At 48.5% G+C, this 17,252-nt stretch overlaps 1 protein-coding gene across 7 annotated transcripts in view; it reads right to left on the bottom strand.

Moving 5' to 3' along the window:
* Nucleotides 1-17,252, bottom strand: part of HPSE2 (heparanase 2 (inactive)) — a 106,315-nt gene that overhangs the window by 29,413 nt on the left and 59,650 nt on the right. For 5 of the 7 annotated variants that reach the window (XR_005257420.1, XM_038141169.1, XM_038141170.1 and 2 more), the window contains 2 exons: nucleotides 6,422-6,591; nucleotides 5,687-5,858 (listed from right to left, as the gene is read on the bottom strand). Coding sequence is in view for 6 of the 7 variants with exons in the window: in XM_038141169.1 (XP_037997097.1) it covers nucleotides 5,687-5,858; nucleotides 6,422-6,591 (342 nt within the window). In the remaining variant the exon portion in view is untranslated. Of the gene's footprint in view, nucleotides 1-5,686; nucleotides 5,859-6,421; nucleotides 6,596-17,252 lie in introns of all 7 variants that reach the window. The other 2 variants (XM_038141172.1, XM_038141171.1) reach the window with 1 other exon arrangement.

Here is a 17,252-nt window from a genome sequence, read left to right as displayed (position 1 = left end):
TGCACAAGCCTTCCAGCAAAGAGGGCTTTTTGGGGGGAGCTCAAGGAGTTAGCAGACAGGGACTCACCTACCTCCAGCCTCCACAGCACCCTGTGGCAATTACTTACACAATGCCACTGTGTACCATGTGAGTAACCTTGCTCCTTCTTTACAAAGCTTCCTTCTAAACTATTTTCTGCACCATGAACAAACCACCCCACTCACAGGCTCTTGGGCCTCAGTAACATTCCCTCTGAGCTGTCTCCTCAGCTGAAGAGGCATGGCCTGTTTAATCTCCTCTCATGTGAAGAAATAACACACTACGCACATCCTCAGCTTCTCCCTGTAACCTCCTGGTTCTATTACATCTTTTCTGAGATGAAATGACTAAGATTGTAGATAGTAATCAGAATGAAGGTACAATGTGTACTTGCACAGTGCTGTAATCTCATCTGTGTATTTTCTTATCCATTTTGTTCTTCCTGTACAGGTGACTGTGATTCTGGCATTCCAGAAATCAAATTAAGTTTCAGAAGCAACAACTATATTAACTCTTTTCTCCTACAAGAGCAGTAGCTAAATATTTTGCTTATATCACAGCTCCTTGCCTCTGCTATATAACCAACTGCAAAATGAGTCATCACATCCTTCACACCTCATTTCAACGTATTTCTGAATTGAGTCACTCATAAGTTCAATGCTACCAGAGCTTGAGTTCACGCTGCAGTGACCTCCTCCTCCCTTTGTATCATTAATTTAAAGTTCCTTGTCTTTTGGCTTAAATTTTTGCACAAAATTCTTGCTCTGGATCCACTGAGTGTCCTGGTACAGCCTGTGCCACCAGCCTTCTGGTAGCTTTTGTAACACAATACAGCAAGGATATACTTTTTTTTAAAGAAAGTCAAACAGCCAAAGCAACTTCTAAAAATCCAGTGTTTACAAGTCCCTTGTGTCAAACGTGGCAGAAGTCCTTCTCAGCAAGAGGATGGGAAAAATGCCTACATTCATTCCTAAAATTCATCCAGAGTCCTTCCCTTTGGCAGATACCACCTACTCCAGTTACTTGTTTCTCGTTCTTACTTGAATTATAACAAACAAGCTCTGTCCATACCCTGTCTTTGGCTGCTATTGGGATAAAAACTAATGCCTGAACTGACTGAGGTGTGCTGACCTGCACAGACAGGCACAGCCCTCTTCATCCCCATGATGGCAGAGACACAGGCAAGGGCAGTTATTGTCAAAACACTACCAAAGTCTCTCCCATTTTAAGCACTTTGATTTTGCTTTGGTGGAACCCCATTGTGCCATTTCATGAACTGTAAGCTAACAATTCTCTTAACCAGATAAGTGTTAGAAACCTTGGCTTGGGCTTGATTTGTGGGTGAAAGGAGCAGGTCTGAAGGCTGAGTCAGGTATTAACCTGACCCCTTCTTTGCTGCCCACAAATAACTAAGACATGCCCCCTCCCAGTCCTGGCATATCCACAGCTGGCAGGAAGGAAGGGCTTCTTCATAACCAGCACTGACAAAAGTGCTTCTTCAGCTTTATGGGCTCCTTTCAGACCACTGTGGAATGACATTACCAAAAGGAGACACAGGGAACCAAATGGGTGGTTAAGTCTCCGCAGGCATTACAAACCAGGAGCAGGAGGCAGGAAAAGGATGAAGGATGAGGAATTTTTGTGCCTTACAAGGGGAAGACTGACAATTGGGAGCCTCATCACCTACTTCTGCCACCTGGCTGGAGGTGCTGTGTCCCTGTGACCAGAGGGTGGATGTACAATGGTGACTGCAGTAGGAAAAAGGGGCCAAGGAGGCTGGAAAGAGGGCAGAGAAAAGCCAAGGAGCCTCAAGATCTGGGGGCTTTGAGATCTGTGAGATGAGAAATAGGGAAAGAGAATAGCTCCAGACAAGAAAGATTTTCACTTCTCTGGTGACTCAGCAGTCTCAGGACCTAAACTGGCCACAGAGCATCCAGTCTAGCCTGGGCAAAAGTGCCTTCCAGCCCTTACCCTGCCAGCATTGCTGCAGCTCCTGCCATGGTGGAGGTAACACACTGAAACTTGTGAGTTACCAGTGGCAAAAACTGGGCTACACTAGCTGTGGAGCAATGGGTCGTGAGAGCCCAGAGTCAAATCTACCCAGACATGCCAGCCTAAGTTTTGTACCACGTTCTGAGCTTTAACATGTTTTAGCATCTCTCCTTCCTGATAGCTTTTCCTCATGTTTCTTCTCTTCCAGCACCAAATGAACTATCCAGCCATGCATTAACCTTTGTGTCTGATTCCTGATCTGTTGTTAAAATCTACGTTAATTCCTCAGAATCCCATAATTTTTTCCCCAAGCAAACTCTGAGCAGTTCTGGGATTCCTGTACCCGCAGACACAGTAGGTAGCTAACATGCTCTGCTCTGCAACAGCTCAGGCTGCATGAATGGTCTAATTAACACCTCATCAAACTCAACTGTTGGTTGTGTCTGGACAAATTCCCTCTTGCACCTGTGCATCCACAAGACACCATTTCCAGCCTCCTGCATAGTAGGCCCAGCCACTGCAGAGCCTGTCCCTACACCACCAGCTCCAGGCTCCAGGACCTGCCAGCCCAGGGTGACACGGATGGCTGTGGCTACTCTGAGCCATTGCTCCCTGCAGGGTGGTGGAGGACCTCAGGGGCAATGCCTCGGCACTGAAGGGTGTGCAGAGCCCAAGCTTGTGTGCCTCAAGCTCTCCTCCCCTCACTGTATCCCACCTCCACCATTGGGAAGTGCATAGCTGTCACCCAGCACAGCTCGGTGTCACCTGCCTTAGGACAGCCTCTGCAGTGGACAGCATGCACACCCTCCTATATGCTGCAAACTCTCAGGTGCCCAAACTGTCTATTATTGTAGCAGACCCCAGAGAAAGGTGGCACTTCAGGAAGGGTTCAGTCCCACCCTGTTCTGGAGGACAGGCATAAGGATTTAGTCAGAAGAGCCCTGGAGGTGCTCAGCAGATGCAAGTGCTCAACTCATGTTGACACTGCCATTATTTCAGGACTAAATTTAAGCACAAAAATAAGTTTAGTTTGGTTGCTTGAGACAACAGCTAAAAAAAGACTAAAACCTTTGGAACACAGAGCATGGAACAGGAAAATGTTGTTCTAGTTCACTTCACAGTAACACTTTTCTCTGAGTGTTTTGGGACCTCAGGTATCTCCAGATGCTTTCCCTGGAGAACATCTAATGCCAGCTTCTATTGCTGGAGAACACTCCCTGGGCTTGTCTGAGGTCTCCTGTCCCATTTCAGCTCATTTCCATTACTTCCCCTACCAAAACTCACTTCCTCACTTTGTGTAACACAGCAATGCTTGCCTGGCAGACAAATCCACCCATGCCATCTTCACATCAGGGGTGTCATCTCACCCCTCCAGCCTGAGTTAGCTCTTGATGCATAATCTTCCACTTGACATATCTCCTCCTACATGGTTTACTTCTGCTGTTCATCACAATTTTTTTAAAAGAAGAGAAAAACTACCGATTTCACACCATCAGGACTATGAGCTGCACACACTTCACTCAGGAGCCTTCAACCTACTGTGAGCACTGCATAGATCACTCGTGGTAGTCTAGCAAGGCAGGTGGCAGATTTGCCTTTGAGAGAACCTTCCTAAATTCCCTTTCCTCTCTCCTGCTTGCTGACTGTGTGTGGCTCGTTCAGAACCCTGAGAGGCACGTCCTGGCTGTGACAGCACCAGGCACATGCTGAGCCACATCCTGCAGGCCAGTTCTGGATGCTGCTGCAGAAGACAGAGCTCTCGGTAGCACTAACCCACATATTGAAGAGACCTTGGGGAGCTACTGGGAATAAAGCTCACGCTGTCAAAGAGCTTAGGCACTGGGGTTTATATGTTTATCCTTTTGCAACTCCATGTCCAAATACTGCAAATGAGTGTTTAGCCCTTTGTCTTTGTGTAATCAGACTTGTCCCTCCTCTTTACGCCCTGCCTGGTAATAATGGGGTCTTTATGTGGAAAGACCAGCAGCTCTGTTTGCTGAGGACCCTGCAGGCTGTAAAGCCATGCAGGCGTGTGCCGCTTGCTGTGAGCTGCAGACACCAGGATTTGGAGTGCAGGACACAACGTTTCTCCATGGGAGAGACAAAACTCTTTGAGCGCCCATGGAACAGAGTCATCCTGGAAGGCAGGGATGGCAGCAGAGAAAAGAACATATAGCTTGGAAAGCAGGCGTGCTCATCAGAGCTTTTCTACACCAGTTGGGGGGTTTATCAAGAGCCCCACTATCCCATCACCAGGGCTGCAGCTCTTACATATCTTCCCTTTCATTTGAGATGGGGTGTCTGCCATTATGTCCACCAGACTGTGCACTACAGCCTTGCTCCCAGGGCTGCCGTCAGTCAAACTCAGCCCAGCAACATTCAGCTGCTGGACCACCCTGGCCGTGCGACTTGGCTCTTCCGACCCCTCTTCCCTGGGACCCGGCTGCGGCGCACGAAGGGCAAACAGAGCAGTAGGACTTCCCTTTCTCTAATAGCTTCTTGGCTCTCATCCCCATTGTTTTCCTTACTCAGCCTGCTCCTCCCGGCGCTAATAGATTTCCTGCTGATCAAGGCTACTACAGCATTTTGTAACTCCCCCTGCGCCGCTCCCGCGCCGTACCGAGCACGGGGCTCCGTAGGCGATGCTCTCGTGTGGCATCGGCGGCAGCCGTGGTGTGGGCACAGGGGCTCTTCCCCCAGTTTCGTCAGTGGGAGGGATGCTGGCGTCGCAGCTGGTTCAACCAGCTTTATGGTCTCTTTGTGCTGCTGCAGCAGAGCTGAGAATCTGGCCCTGGCTCCCTCCCCGCCTCGCTGGGGACTGCATCAGTGTGCTGTTTATTGTTTCTGCCAGATCATTCCTGCAGATGTTAATGAATGCTAGACCCAGCTTTGCTCCCAGCAGAGTCCCTTCCACACCTCCCCCTGCCCAGCCTTCTGCACTGGAGTTTCTGTTTACAGTCCTGCAGGGAATTTCCCTTCTGCTGCATGGTCTTCGAGCCACACAGACCCAACTCCTGCTGCCAGCAGGCTCCCACACCTCCCCGATTCCTGTAGCTGTCCAATGTCACCTCCAGGTGTCTGCGTCCCTCTCTGTCACCATTCCTTCTCCACCTCCGGCCTTCCCAAACTAGAGACATGCCAATCCCCCTAGGAGGGAGAAGAGAGCTTGGCCAGTGAAGAAAGCTGCAACAGGTTCTTCCTTTGCACAGATGGAGAAAGGGCAGGGAGAAGAAATCACCAAATGGGAAGAGCAAAGCAATTTGTCCAGGAGGACTCAGAGATAATAATGTGTGCATTGGTAAGTGGTGCCAGGACCCACATCATCACCCTGCAGCTCTTGGGCTTGCAGCAGCCTGCATCCACACCACTGCATTATCTTAACATCCCAACCAGGTGGGCACCTCAGTCTGCCTATAATTGGGAAACACTGGAGATGCTTGGGAGAATGTTAATCAGTCCATCCCAAGATCCCACCAGGCACCTCTGCAGAACTTCAGCCATGCACATGACCATGGTCCAAAGCCTCTGGTACTGTGGTGGCTCAGTCACACAGAGCCTCACTGTCCTGGAGGCTGTTGGACATTGGGAAGCCAAGGAGCAAGCCTTCCTGCTGCCAAGGACATTGGTCTCAGGAGGGGTTTCTGAGCTGGTTTTGATCAACCCAACACCACTTACCCTTCCAAGAAAGCAACAACATTCTTTCTGGGCCTTCCAATGTTGGGCCCATAGAGGTGTGCTCTGGAATAAGTGCGGATAAGCTGCAGCAGGCTTCTCAGCTGGGTGTAGTCCTTTCCCAGCTGGCTGCCATTCACCGAGCGGCCGACCAGTGTCCGATAGTTATTGGGCTCTGAGAAAATAAAAATTGACAAGCAAAACTTGTCAGCTCTGCTTCCTCCTCTGTGCTTCCAGAGAGACACACAGCTCACCCTGTCACACAGCTTGAGCTCTGCAGAGGATGCAGGCAGCTCTGCAGAGAAACAGAAGGAACCTGTGAGGAGTGGATGACAGCCACTGCCTGCTCTCCTGTGCTCCTTCTGCTGCGTGCTGGGTGGAGGAGCTGTTCCTTGGTGTCAGGCTCCTGTCCCCATAGGGTTGCCCACTTCCCCTGGTGCTGTACCCACCATATAAGTCCCTGCAGTAGATGGCCTGGACCCCAGGACCAGCTGGGCCCAGCAGCCAGGGCAGAAACATTTAATGTGCTTAATACCAACTGAGAGAAATGTCCAGCTAAGAGACTCACTCCCACCAAGTCTTAGAGGTGGTGCTGCTTTACAGCAGGGGCCTTTAAATCCCTCTGAAAATACACCGGTAAAGCATCCTGGGAGCTAAAGGTATCCTCTTCCAAAACTGAGTATCTTTCTGCTACAGCAAGCTCCATTCCCATGGTGGCTTTCCTGTTCCCACACTCACCGTTGCCCAGCTCCCAGGAGATGTTGTACTTCTTGCTGGCACTGTACTTCAGCAGGCTGAGGGCGTTGGAGCTGTTCCAGGAGTTGTTGGGATTTCGACGCAAAGCATTCAGTGCAAAGATCAGGTGAAGGCCAGAGCAGTCAGCAAAGTTATAGAGTTTGTCTAGAGACCTGGCTGGGAAGAAACAAAAAACAGTTTGTAATTCAAAGGAACGCTAGTTCCAGGTGGGTTCAAATGATCCTGCTGTCCATCATACCTTGCCTTCTATGTAGGATGAGCCAGGGTCAAATGCCATCCCCGCGACATCTGTAACCACAGAAAGGCACCTGACCTTTGAAACCCAGATAGGATTCCAGGTGTGGGTTCATCTCCTTCCAGCATGAAACTTGGATGCCCTCCACCTCTGTGTCAGAGCCTGGGCCATGTTACCAGAGACAAGTGACTTTATAACATCGCTTTTCATCTGCTCTTGGCAAGGAAAGCTTGTCCTTTCCTACGCTTATTCTGCCTTGCAACTCTTGCAGAGCAGATCCCTGCAGCGTCTGGGGAGAGGACGAGGAAGTCACCACCCTAAAGCTGCCACCTCTCCTGCACCCCACAGCAGCCTGATTTTGCTCCCTAGGCTCCCTGCCCAGTGACAGCCTGGCCAAACCTTGCTGCCAGCAGGCCCTCTCAGGGTGCTGGTGGCTCTGTGGGATCTGTGTCCTATCTGCTGGCCCCAAAACTGCCTGCATGGCATCTCCCTGTGCTGTGGCCTTGATGAGCAGTGAGGGCACCAGCCAGCAGCAACAGGAGGGACCAAAGAAAGAGCTGACTCCCTATTTAGGGAGGTGCAACATCAGCACAGGGCAGAGAGACAAAACACTTAACACCCTTTTTTTAATGAAAACTTCCCTAAAAACTCAACAGCAATCAAATTGCTGATGAAGCTAATGCCAGTGTTAGCAGGACACAGACTCACGTGACAGCAAGAGGAGATTTGGTTAGAGAGCAATTAGATAACTGTGGTGTTTTCAATCATCCCTGCCTGTTGAACTGCATCCCAGGACACTCAGCAAGCTTCCTGAAGCAGCCTTGGAGATGCAACCACTTAACTGTGAAGAGCCACCAGGGATAGGGAGGTTCCAGGGGGCCAGGGAGGGCAGACTGTACGCTCCACTTTCAGAAGAGGGGAAGGAGGCACTTGGGAATTATGGAGTAGGCAGACTGGCTTCAGGTCCCAGAAAAACACTTGGACAAATAACCAAGTTGCTTGTCAGCACTTACAAAATATAAGGAGATGATCAGCAGCCACAGGAGAGTGCCAAGAACAAATCACACTGAAGCAATCTACTGACAGGCGAGCAGGACTTGTGGGCAGCAAAGCAGCCATTTAGGCCTTACACCTTGATGGGGTCTGAGCCTTTGTACACAAAGGAGTGCACACGATATTCTCTCCAGAAACTGAGGTAAACCCTCATCTAGGCTGAACTGCAGTGAGAAATACTCACCCCTCGGTCAGCTTCCAGTAATTTGTTGTTTCAGTGAAGGGTCTGGGCTGAACTGCTCTGGGTCTATTTGCACAGTTCCAAAAAAAGTGGGGCATAAAGGAGCAGAGGATACATCAGACTTGCCACGGCACCAGGGTGATAGCATGCACCACCTTTGCCAAGGGAGATGAAGGGGATGTAGGGAAGGCCACCACACACTCGGGGAATTGCTCTAAGCCCAGCAGTGATGCTCCAAGATTTCCTGCAGCCATGCTGTCCACCTGAGGTGCAAGTGGAACAGTGTCAAGAGGGAGCTGCTCGCTCCAGGTGGGATAAGCTGTTCACTGTATGTCTGTGTTCATTCTGTTGCCTTTCCTGCTCGCTGAAAGTCTCAGTGAATACAGGCTCAGCTCTGAGAAGAATAAACTTAGTTTTTAAAGTAAAGTTTTAAGGAGGGTCCAGGAAATAAGCTAACTGAATAGCTAACATTTAATGCAACACAGGAAAGTTATGGAAAGAAGAAGAATGCAAAAATGTGGAAGAGAAATTCTCAATCCCTTCCACAACCTTTTTCAAAATGCTACTGGTTGTCTGAGTGAAAAGTAGCTGAATTATATTAACATAATGTATTCATCCCAGTGGTTCAGGCACATTAGCTGTTTTTCTGGATGTTTAGTGAATTAGAGACAGATACAGTTACTTATTACTGATTAACTTCAGACCCCCCAGGCAAAAAGCTGCACTTGAAATGAGATTCCTATAAAGAGGAGAAGATAGACACCCAAATGACAAAACAGGATAGCAAAAAAGGTGTTACCTGCAGTTCCCCTGCTAGAAATGAAAGCTTTTCACTGGCACAAAACAACTGCACTACAAAAGGGAATTTGATTCACATTTAGGAGCCACTGCAGAAGACTGGGAATCGATTTTCCATGCATCCATGAGAGGAAACAAGACGTCTGTTTATCCCAACACAGGGCCTGCCACTGTGAAATTATATTTTCCCCTTGACACTTATTTTGTTTCCGTGCGCCTGGACGCAGAGATGCCACGTGTATTTCATGTTCTGCCACGACTTTCCAAGCTGGAAACCTCAGCAATCAGGGGAGTGAGCTAGGAGAAGCACACACGTCTGGGGTTGAGTCCTGCACGTTTCCAGTGGTCTCCCAGGACAGATGGACCTATAGCCTGCACTGAAGCTACAAAGAGCAGAAAAGTACTAACAAACCCATCTCTGCATCCCACCAGATTGTTAAAATGGCCACTCTTGATATGAAGACTAGCAGGTACTGAATCCACTTTCCTCCTTCATTCTTGGCAGCTGTCTTGGGATGGTGCAAACTTGGAAGCACCAGTGCAGTGACCCTGGCAGAGTCTTGATGATGAGTTTGCACAAGCTAGCTAACCATTAGTGGTTAAAGGGCATGTCTCTTACCTCTGAGATGATTGCCTTAAAAACTGGACATCTTTGTTGCAGACAGCTGCAGTTAGATGACAGTAATACTGTCATGCAGTGTATGACAGCAGCGTGCTGAAGTGGCCAAGGAGGCCAATGGCATCCTGGCTTGTACCAGCAGCAGTGTGGCCAGCAGGACCAGGGCAGTGACTGTCCCCCTGTACTCAGCACTGGTGATGCTGCACCTTGAGTGCTGGGTTCAGTTTTGGGCCCCTCACTGTAAGAAAGGAGTTGAGGTGTTCAGAGAGGGACAAAAAAGCTGTGAAAGGTCTGGGGCACAAGTCTTGTAAGGAGCATATGAAGGAGCTGGGAGTATCCAGCCTGGAGAAAAGGAGGCTCAGGGGAGATTTTATCACTCTACCAACTGCCTGAGAGGAGCTTGTAGCAGGTGGGGATTGGCTTCTTCTCCCAAGCAACAAGGGATAGGACAGGAGGAAAGAGCCTCACGTTGTACCAGGGGACGTTTGGATTGGATACAAGAAAAAATTTCTTCACTGAAAGCATTATCAAGCCTGGAACAGCCTGTCCAGAGAAGTGGCCAAATCACTACCCCTGGAGATATTTAAAAGATGTGTAGGTAGGGCACTTAGGGACATAGTGTAGTGATGGAGGGGGCAGTGTTAGGATAATGGTAGGCCTGAATGATCTTAGAGGTCTTTTCCAAACCAAATGATTCTATGGATGGCTAAAGCACGAAAAGAAGCCTATTTAGAAGACTTTGAGTGATGTCCAGTCCTCCATATGTACAAATAAGCCATAAGAAAATGCTATAAATATTTTACTGCCATGACTAGGGACGGCAACATTACTTTTGAGTAATGAGAACATGAGGAATCGCAGTATTATTAACAGCTGGCTAAAACTCACTTTGAATTCTGGATAATTGCACTGTTTTTTCTTCATCAAACAAAGAAAATCATACAGGAACTTAACCTTTCCCCAGCTAACAGATCATTAGGCAAGGCTTTCACAAAGAACTTCAATAGAAAAAGCCATTGTCGTACCAGAATGAATCTTAATAGAGCAGAACTAGATTTATAAGATGTTCTCCTTGCTCCTTCTCCCCCTCTGCCCAGTGCAGAGATGCACATGCTCAGCACTCATGTGCCACTTCAGCTCAGCAAGAAGGAATAACAAAAAAAAAAAAAAAAAGAAAAGAAAAGAAAAAGAAATGTGCAAGGATGCTGAGAGTCATCTTCTCGCTTTTATAATGCTCATGTAGCTGGAATGAGGCTGCCAGAGGCAGCAGGGCCCCAGGTTTTATCCCCTCACACCCAGCAGCAGTGTTGGTGGGGGGGTCTCACTGGGGTGGGTGCCTTGAGGGGTTTGGGACAAACAGCAGCCAGAGACAGAGGCCACTCAGGCCTGGCACAAAAATCAAACCAGAAGATATTTGTGATTTCTCAGACTTCTACATCATTGGTTGCAGAGGCTTGAACTCATCTAGGGAGTGAATACAGTGCATGGCTGGGTGGCCACCAGTGAAGATCTGCTCCCAGTCCTGCTCTCAGATGAAGCTCTGCACAGAAATTAAAGCTTTTAACTGCTTGTATTGATCTCATACCCTGCACTGAGAGAGACAAACAAATTTCAAAATGCACAAGGTGTCTGTGAAACCACAAATGATGGTGGGGTTCAAGGGACAAGTACGTCCTTTGGGATTCTTTCCCATTATTCTTCTTTTTATACAAGGCTAAATTTTAATGTTCTCTGAAAGATGGATGGTACTTAACTCTGTAGCATGCCAGCCCAAAATCTGAGGCACATTAAAATATCTCTGGCAGTTTAAAATAATTGGAAAGTCTTTCCAGTTGTGGTTACTGAATTAAACATACTAGACACTTTATAAAGAGCACAGTATTGACCACTGTTTGGTGAGAGGGACAGTTCAAGAATCTCTGGGTTTGAAAGTCTTCCACATTTTTTATTCTGCTTCAGGAATTTTGCTTTGGTGCAGTTTAGCATGAAGAGTGGAAATTCATGTGCACGCTGAGACAGAAGCTGGGATCGATCAGTGGGCTGAGGGACATGGCACAGTGTGCCCAGGGCTTTTGTAACTCTGGGAAGGCAACCAGAAGGATGGGAAAGAAGAGCCTGTTCCCCCTCTATCCCACCATTCACCACATCCATCTCTTGCACGTACAGAGTATGCAAGCACCAAAGGTGAGACAAGAGCTGAGCATGGGGTGGGCTGCTCACAGCGCAATTCCCAAATCCACAGGTTAGCTGAGAGAACAACCCAGTAAACAACATCTGGACCCTTCTGTGGATAAAGCAAAGAAAAGCAGCTCTAGAAATAATGGTTTCAACTAGCCACAGACATTGCTCAACTCTGCCTTCTCCATAAATTCTGAGCAAGCCTAGAGCATCCCTGCACACAGCTCCTGGTGCCAGCACTGAAGCCAGCAGCATCCCCTGCCCCTGAGCATCCAGGAGGAGATGGCAGAGTGATGGCACTGGGAAAGACCTGGCAAAGGGAAGCCCAAAGAGAACAGGGAGGGGGCAGAAAGGGCAGTATAGGCTGATCAGACTAGATATGAGTAAGATGGCTGGTCAGAGCAAAGAATGGAAAAATAAAGATATTCCCACTTACAGAAAAACAAGTGGGTACATGGAAAATTTATTTACAAACAAATTTGCACCACGGTCAGCTGAATCTCATTTGCTCTGTCTCTCTTGCATCAAAAATCCTCATAAAACCACTTGTGTGTGGCAAGGACTTGATGTTTTCTTAGCAAATAAATATGAATCAGAAGATATGCAACAGACAATTAGAGTAACTCCAGACCCATGGGACAGGTCTGCAACACTGGCTTGAAATCTTCCAAAGGATTGCCTCCCCAGTCACAACAGGGTGTCAGACAAGGCAACCAGAACCCCCATCCACAATCTGCACAGTTGGAGCACCAAAGATCAGCCTTCACCATCACTGCAAGTTCAGAGGCAAAGCAACATCCCACACTGTCCATGTGCACTGTAACATCCCACTGGATCATGGGAAGATTTTCCTGTTGTAGCTGCATGCTAAGCTATTCCTTCAAAGTTGTTGCTTAGTGAGAATTTTAGAGATTTCAAGGCTACCAAGAAACCCACACAGTTGCTGGAAACTGCATTCTAATGATGACCATCCCAGCTGGGAAGCTGTTTGGTTTTAATTCGGTTTTCTGAAGCATTTTTGCCATGCAGTAAAACCACACTGTATAAAGATGCTGAAGAATTCCTGGGCAAAATTGCTGGCTGGAGGGGAAAATTTGCTCGCCTCAGATCCACATTTCACCTGAAATGATCTCTCTACCTGGTCAGGCCCCTAATGCCCTCCAAAGAGGATTGTGGTTTACAGAACTGTCCCTTGCTCTCCTTGACCTGCCAGGCTCTCCCATTGCTCCAAGGCAAGGTGCAACGTTGGAGGTCTGCTCTGAGCGACAAGAAGTGCTTTGGCAGAGCCTAATGGTGCTATAGAAAAGGGATCTAGTTTAATCCCATCTGAAGAATACCTGAAAGTTGGAGGAACTGGCTTTAATACTGCCAGCCAGCAAAGAAATGCTGCACACTGTGTTAATGAGAACCTGGATTTTATATCCAGCTGGAGGACAGATGGGGATCTGGGGCTATTCCCTTTGGAGTATCAAGGGGGCCTTTTTCCAAGGGAATTGTCATCATCCATGGTCTTTAAGCAGCTGAACATTGACCCTCAATATTCATTCAAGTCTTTAACTAGATTTTTCATTTCACTGCCAGTGCAGAGGTGATTATGCTGACCACGTGAGCAAGGTTTAGTCCTTAACACCGCTGCACAGAAATAGCAGTCTGGGGGCTTGGTGTCAATCTCTCACCAATAAGGAGCTTGGCCAGCAGCCATGGATTGTGGGCTGAGTTCCCAGCTGGCATATAACTTGGAAGACAACCACGAGGTCTGGGTTCAATATCCAATTGCTAAGGAGTCTGGCTGACAGCCTCATTTTGTGGAATGAATCCCAAATTAATATAATTCTTTTGATACCAGACAAGGGGCATGGCTTGTTTCCAAATGCTCTAGGGGCTCAGATAAAAGCCCTAGGCATTGGGTTCAGTGTGTAAATGGTATCGAGGTTGGATAACAGTCAGGATTGGGCTTAATCCTCAGATGGTGAGAAAAAGGAATGAGCCCTGAGCTCTGCCTTCGTGCAAAAAAAGAGAGCTCAAATGAGCAGAATAGCTCTGTTTTCAATCCTCGCGTGGTAAAGAGCTCACAGGACAGTAATGGTTTCTAGGAACAAGTGTAAATTGACATGGAGCTTCAGAAGAGATGTGGGATCTGGGTTCAATCTCCAAGTGCTGTAAAGCTCAGATAATGGCCAGAGGGGCAATTTCCAAACCCTCTGTTCCAGTCTGGTGTCTGGGAAGAAACCAGGATCATGTTACAGCTAAGAAAGCTGTTTTCTCCTGCTACATAACTTAAGGTATTTTCCCTTTTGGATCGGGATGAATCCAGCATCTTCTAAAGTTTCAGAGGGAAATGGAGGTGAGCAGGGAGAGTGCTACATGTTTGAGTGGAGCAGAAGAGCAGAGCGAGGGAAAAGAAGACTGTGAGCACCCCCTGCTCTTCCACATCTTCTTGGCCATCCCAGATCACTGGATATGAGCCATGGAAATTGCTCCAGGGAAAACCTGGGTACAGCTCTTCATCATCCTCAGCAGTGCCTGCATTGGGTGTCTTTGGGGCCGCTGTGAGAGGCAGCTTGTCCTGTCAAGAGACAGTGACAGCCTGCGTGGCAATTCCATCTCACTGACACTGCTTGCACAAGGGGTTGGTGGGAAACTGTGTGTGCAGCAGTGAGTCAGGTCAACAGCTTGCTTGAGTCATTCCATTTTGGATAAAGGAATGCAAGTAAAATGAGCAGAAAGTATTCAAGTATTATTTTGTCCAGGCATTTAAAGCTGGTCTTTTACACAGGAAAAGGTGCAGAGGATGAGGTTTTATCAAAAGCTATATATTGATCCTGTGAAAAGCTTCAAATTTGATAGCGCTATCTTCCTGTTCTTGAGAAAATTTTAAAAAATCTAATTCCAGTCTCTGTGACTCAGCTTTAGCTCTGAAGTCCAAATAGGATGGAACAATGCAGACTGTGAACAGGGTCTGATCTGTGAATGCTGCTAGAACAGGCTTTGGATGGTGAACCTGACCTGCACTTAGCCAGACTCCTGAGCAGCAACAGCAGCGTGGGGTAAAACCCTCCAAAACCCCTTCTTAGTGTGGGAACTACCCATTCCTAATGACCAGGGGTGCTGGAGACAAGCCCTGTCAGCAGCATCCCCTGCACAGGTGGTGGGCACAGCCCAGTGCTCTGCTCTTTACCCCGTGCAAGCTGTGGCTCTGGGGACGGGTTACCCCATTGCCAGAGGTGCCTCCCTCTGGGCTTTACCTACACACATGGAGGGAGCAAACTTGCCAGGCTCAGAACACGGCTGCAGACATAACCCAGCTCCACTGCCAGACCTTTGCTGACAGAATGACTGTTTTATATGGCTATAAGAACAGCTATAAGCACAGCTGTCTGAAAAGCAACAAAATCTATGATGTGTGTTTCTAAAGCCAATGACAGCTGGCAGTGCTGCGCTGCAGCTCATTCCTTCTTTTACACGGTTTAGTTAAAACACTTCTCTGCAATCACCGTGATTTATCAAAAACTGCAGTTTCTGGAACAATTTAAAAGCATTCCCAAATAGGTAAGAAGTGGTCAGCCCCTCAAGCTCTCAGCAAGCTCCCAAATGGCAGGCAGCTAGAGATGGACAGGGACAGCTGATGGGAGGACCAAATGCCCTCCCTGGCCACCTGACCAGGAGGACAAGGCTGTGAGTCCCATTGGGATGGGGAGTGTTGAGGCAGGGGTACCTGGGCAGCTGCAGAGATTACCCACAGATGGGAGAATGGTGATTTATTGAGTTTAAAGCTGGCTTCAGGTGCAAACATGAGCCATTTCTGTGCTGCCAGGAGAGGTGACTTGGTCCTTGCACAGGCCTGCTCCCTAGCCACACGGAGGGGGACCTCCAGTGACACCCTGTGACTGAGTCTGACCTCTCAGGCACAGGAAACCCTGTGCAGCCCAAACCACAGAGGTACGTAGAAGATACTGCCACAGCTCTCTGTTCAGCTGGATGTTGTAACATAAGCCAGAGTGAAGAGGCAAATACTGTACACCATGCCTGTCCCCACAGTCACCTCCTCCTGCCAGCTGTAGGGCAGGTAGGATGACAACAGCCACGAGGGGAACCCACACAAGCCCGTGCATCACTTGCTGCCCAGGCAAAATGCATCCACGCTTTTCTTTCAATCTGCCACAGCTGCAAGGCAGAGGTTTTTTTTAGAAATACTTTTTCTAGCAGCACCTGAAGCACTAACACTGCAGCAAGAGGGTAGATGTTCTCAGCACTTCCCTGCAAAAAGCAAGCTGGGCAGCACAGGCTGAGCAACACCCTGTGCAGATGCTGCATGGCTAAACAGGGATAAAAGATGCACAGGTACAAAGCGTGCTTTTAATACGTTCCTTTAATCAGTAAACTGCTTAGCCCGGGTAGGCTGTGCATCTAGCTCACCCATCCCCTTCAGCAGCTCCCATACTCCATTTTTTGCTGTCACGTGGCAGACACACAGCTTGATTCAGAAGAGCCTCACGCAAGCCAGACCCACCCCACAGCATCCCTGGATCTGCAGAAGGAGCAGAGCCCTGTACCAGGCCCTCTGCCTCCCACCCCCAGATCTCTGGCTGCTCCAGAGCAGAGTGACAATGATCAGTCATGCGAGGAGCCTGAACTGCCACATCGGGAACAAATTCAAACTGAGGACTTCAGTGTTGCCAAACCCCAACATTCAAAAATCATGAGTCAAACTCACAAAAATCATGGGACTGGCTCAAGAAACCTGGTTTTAACGTAACTTTCATTGCCTGCTGTTTTCAAAAATTTGGGGTGCCTCTATAAGAAGTTTTTGAGCTCTTCTACTACCAGGAAAGTTAAAATCTGGCTTGTTTTTATTATTCCTTTTAGGCAGTTGATGTGCAGCAGAACAATCAGTTTACAAGTTGTTTGACTGCCTTTCCCATGGGCGGGGGCTGCAGTGGTGGCCAGGGATGGCAGGGGCACGCCGGCAGTCCCTCAGCGCCGGGTGCTGCAGCAGCCACGCTCTGCCGATCAACAGGGATCTGGCCAGCTCCTCTCACGATCCCTAGCTATTGGGAAGCAAACCCAGAATCCAGCAGAGTCAGGTGCTTTATTTCGTGGGTCTGAGTCAGTGTTTCCTGTGGTGCAAGGGGCCGCGGGCACGGAGCGCTGCTGAAGCCGCCCGTGCCGGGGCCGGCGCATCCTCGGCTGCCGCTGACCCCGCTCTCGCCAGCGGCCGCCCCCGGCTGCTCCAGCGGAGCAGCTGACTTCCCTCGGAGGAGGAGGGAGGGACTACGGCTCTTCGCACACTTTGTGAGCTGGGCATCTGGTATTTTTCAAAACTCTGAAGCATTTTAACTGAAAACTGTCTTAAAAAAAAAAAAAAAAAAAAAAAAAGAACACCAAAAACCCCAACAACCAAAAAAAAAAAAAAAAACCAACACAAAAAACCGGAAATGTTTCAATCTGAAATCCTTAATTAAAACCACACTCTTTAGTAAATAAAGAAGGAAGTTAAAACAGAAATGTACTTTTGCACATTACAGACAGCATTATAATAAACACAGAGCTCTGCCAAGAAATAGGCATTTTCAAGGCCAAAATAGATGCCTCCAGCTGCACTCGGATAATGTCAGAGGGCTCGTCGGCAGGGCCGAGTGTGGCTGCATTTGAGCACAGCAGCGAGCGAGCGAGCGAGCCTGGCGGGTGAGGAACGCGGCGATGAGCGGGGCAGACTGCGAGCGCTCCCGCAAGGAGCACAGCCCACCGC

The sequence above is a fragment of the Motacilla alba genome, chromosome 6, assembly GCF_015832195.1.
Source record: "Motacilla alba alba isolate MOTALB_02 chromosome 6, Motacilla_alba_V1.0_pri, whole genome shotgun sequence".
NCBI classification, from domain to species: domain Eukaryota; kingdom Metazoa; phylum Chordata; class Aves; order Passeriformes; family Motacillidae; genus Motacilla; species Motacilla alba.
The sequence above is the reverse complement of the archived record's forward strand: the minus strand, read 5'-3'. Positions and strand labels throughout refer to the sequence as shown.